This window comes from Calidris pugnax, unplaced genomic scaffold (assembly GCF_001431845.1).
Source record: "Calidris pugnax isolate Ruff unplaced genomic scaffold, ASM143184v1 C14966410, whole genome shotgun sequence".
Lineage (NCBI taxonomy): Eukaryota > Metazoa > Chordata > Aves > Charadriiformes > Scolopacidae > Calidris > Calidris pugnax.
This window is the reverse complement of record NW_015094402.1, coordinates 1-2,069: the sequence shown is the minus strand read 5'-3', so window position 1 is coordinate 2,069 and position 2,069 is coordinate 1. Positions and strand designations below refer to the sequence as shown.

The 2,069-nt window shown below is 50.7% G+C and overlaps 1 protein-coding gene across 1 annotated transcript; it reads left to right on the top strand.

Moving 5' to 3' along the window:
* The first annotated feature begins 502 nt into the window (after nucleotides 1-502).
* Nucleotides 503-2,063, top strand: LOC106900761 (uncharacterized protein C16orf45-like). The gene is made up of 4 exons (XM_014962897.1): nucleotides 503-611; nucleotides 843-1,035; nucleotides 1,167-1,207; nucleotides 1,886-2,063. The coding sequence occupies exons 1-4, from the start codon at nucleotides 503-505 to the stop codon at nucleotides 2,002-2,004; spliced, it is 462 nt and encodes a 153-aa protein (XP_014818383.1). The 3' UTR covers nucleotides 2,005-2,063.
* The last annotated feature ends 6 nt before the right edge of the window (nucleotides 2,064-2,069 follow it).

Here is a 2,069-nt window from a genome sequence, read left to right as displayed (position 1 = left end):
CTTCATAGTGCTGTGAGAGCTTTCAGATCTTCACTAACTCACTACCCAGAGATCTGTGGCACAACTGCGTCCCACCATGCTCAAGGCTGGTCACTCTAGGGGTTCAGGTGACAGCCCAGGATAGCACATCCAAAAGAGCCTGGTTGGAAACTTGTGGTTGTCCTTGTAACTGGGGTGGGAATGGGGCTGTCAGTGGTTTGAAAGGTCAGATGTAAAGGATGAGATCACCACGACCATGTTCAGCAAGGGAATAAGGCCACAAAACCCAGGGGATAGTATTGGTTTTCATGACTCTCTATGAATGGGATAAATGGTGGTGTGAGGTGTTCCCAAGTCATCTGGGATTGTTGATAATCCCCTGTGCACCTGAATCCTTGGCTGGTTTCTCAGCCAGAAAACCTGGCTCAGAGGTCTCTGGACCCCTACCCAGCTGAGGGCCAAGCTGAGACAGGTTGGGTGTGCTGTAGTGGGAAATGTGGGTTGAGCACATCCTGACCCAAGGATGACATCCGAGTCTGACATTTCTGAGCTTGTTGACACGCAGTACCCAGCCTCTGCAGCCGGGCAGGGTGAAGACCCCAGGGAAGCCATGGTCAACTCCGACCAGAGAGGTCAGAGGGGCCCTTCCTCTACTCTGCAAAGCCACAGTTGCATTTTTCTCAGCCTCATGGAAATTTTGGGGAGAAGCTGAAAATTCAAATTTCAGTGACACCAGACTTGTCTCCTTCTGGCCAGGGAGGTCTGGGATGAGGTTGTTGCTTATTTAGCAGCCTGTGTCTGGATCCAGGTGCTTACTTTGGGTTGGCTTTTAACCCCACTCTCACATCTGCTCCCAAGTCAAGCAGAAGCAGAGCAAGCTTGGCCTTGGAATGGGTGGGATGGCCCCTGTTGGTGTTTTAAATATGTTCCCTGTGCTGCAGAGAATGAGAAGTCCAACGAGGAGAAGCAGAAGGAAGAAGAGCTGGTCCAGCAGATACACAAGCTGGTGGAAACGTGGGATTGCCTGGTGGACGATGTGGAGTTTGAGAGGCTCAGGTAGCTGGTGCAATTTATTCCTTGAGCTGAGGACAGTGCAGTCTGTCTTCTGCTCTGTATCATGCCTTGCCAGATGGTCCTGAATGCCTTGCTGCTCCTTCCCTGACTTCTAACCAATCTCTTTGTCACAGGGAAAGGGAAGAAGACAAGGAAATGGCAGAGTTCCTGCAAAGTAAGCTCTCCAAAAGCTACCTCCAGCAAGCAAGTAGGTGGTTGATGAGTTTTATTCCCTCTATTGAAACTTCCTGGGAGTTTCTCCCCATTCCTAAGACACTGTACCCAAGATTTCATTGCTCTGCATGGTAGTCCCATGCTAGCCGCTTCCCTGGAAGCCATCTGCTGCTGGAGGAGGGTGTGGGGAAATGGCAACTGGGGGATGGTGGTGCTTGAGATCACATTGTGGAAACATCCCAAGTTGGTACAGATGTTATGCTTTCATTTCCCAGCCAGCATGTCCCATGAGAATGGGGATGGGTAGGTCTCCTTTTAGGGCTGATATACTTCATCTGACCCTTTCCAACCAGCTCTTTAGATTTCATTACACCATTAGCTAAGATAATAAATTGTGGTATCCATCAAGTCCTCCTTTCTTTATGGCCTCTGATGGCTACCCTCTTTGCTGTGCCTCCATCATTGCTGGAGGAACATCTCCCCAGTGCAGTGGGAGGTGTTTCCAGCCTCGGGTCCCTGTGCCTGTTGCACACATGATGATGTGCCTTCTAGATGCAGAACCTCATGCCCAGCTGTGGGTCAGAAGAGGATCAGCATCTTAGCCCCAAAAGGAGCTCTAAGAAGAAGCGATGGGCCTGTGCTTTCGTCACCAGGCAGACATCAATTCATCTTTCCATAGCTCCTGTCAAAGAGAAGAAAATGACTTCCAGGGGGCAGCAAACCTCCGCACCATACATGACCAAAACAGGCCTCACCTTGCTCAAGGAGTGCTGTGGCTTCACCTGCTCCATCATGTAGGCCAGCTCCCAGCTCCTCTGCACAGGACATGACCATGGTAGAGTAGACGTCCTGGGAAGCTGGGC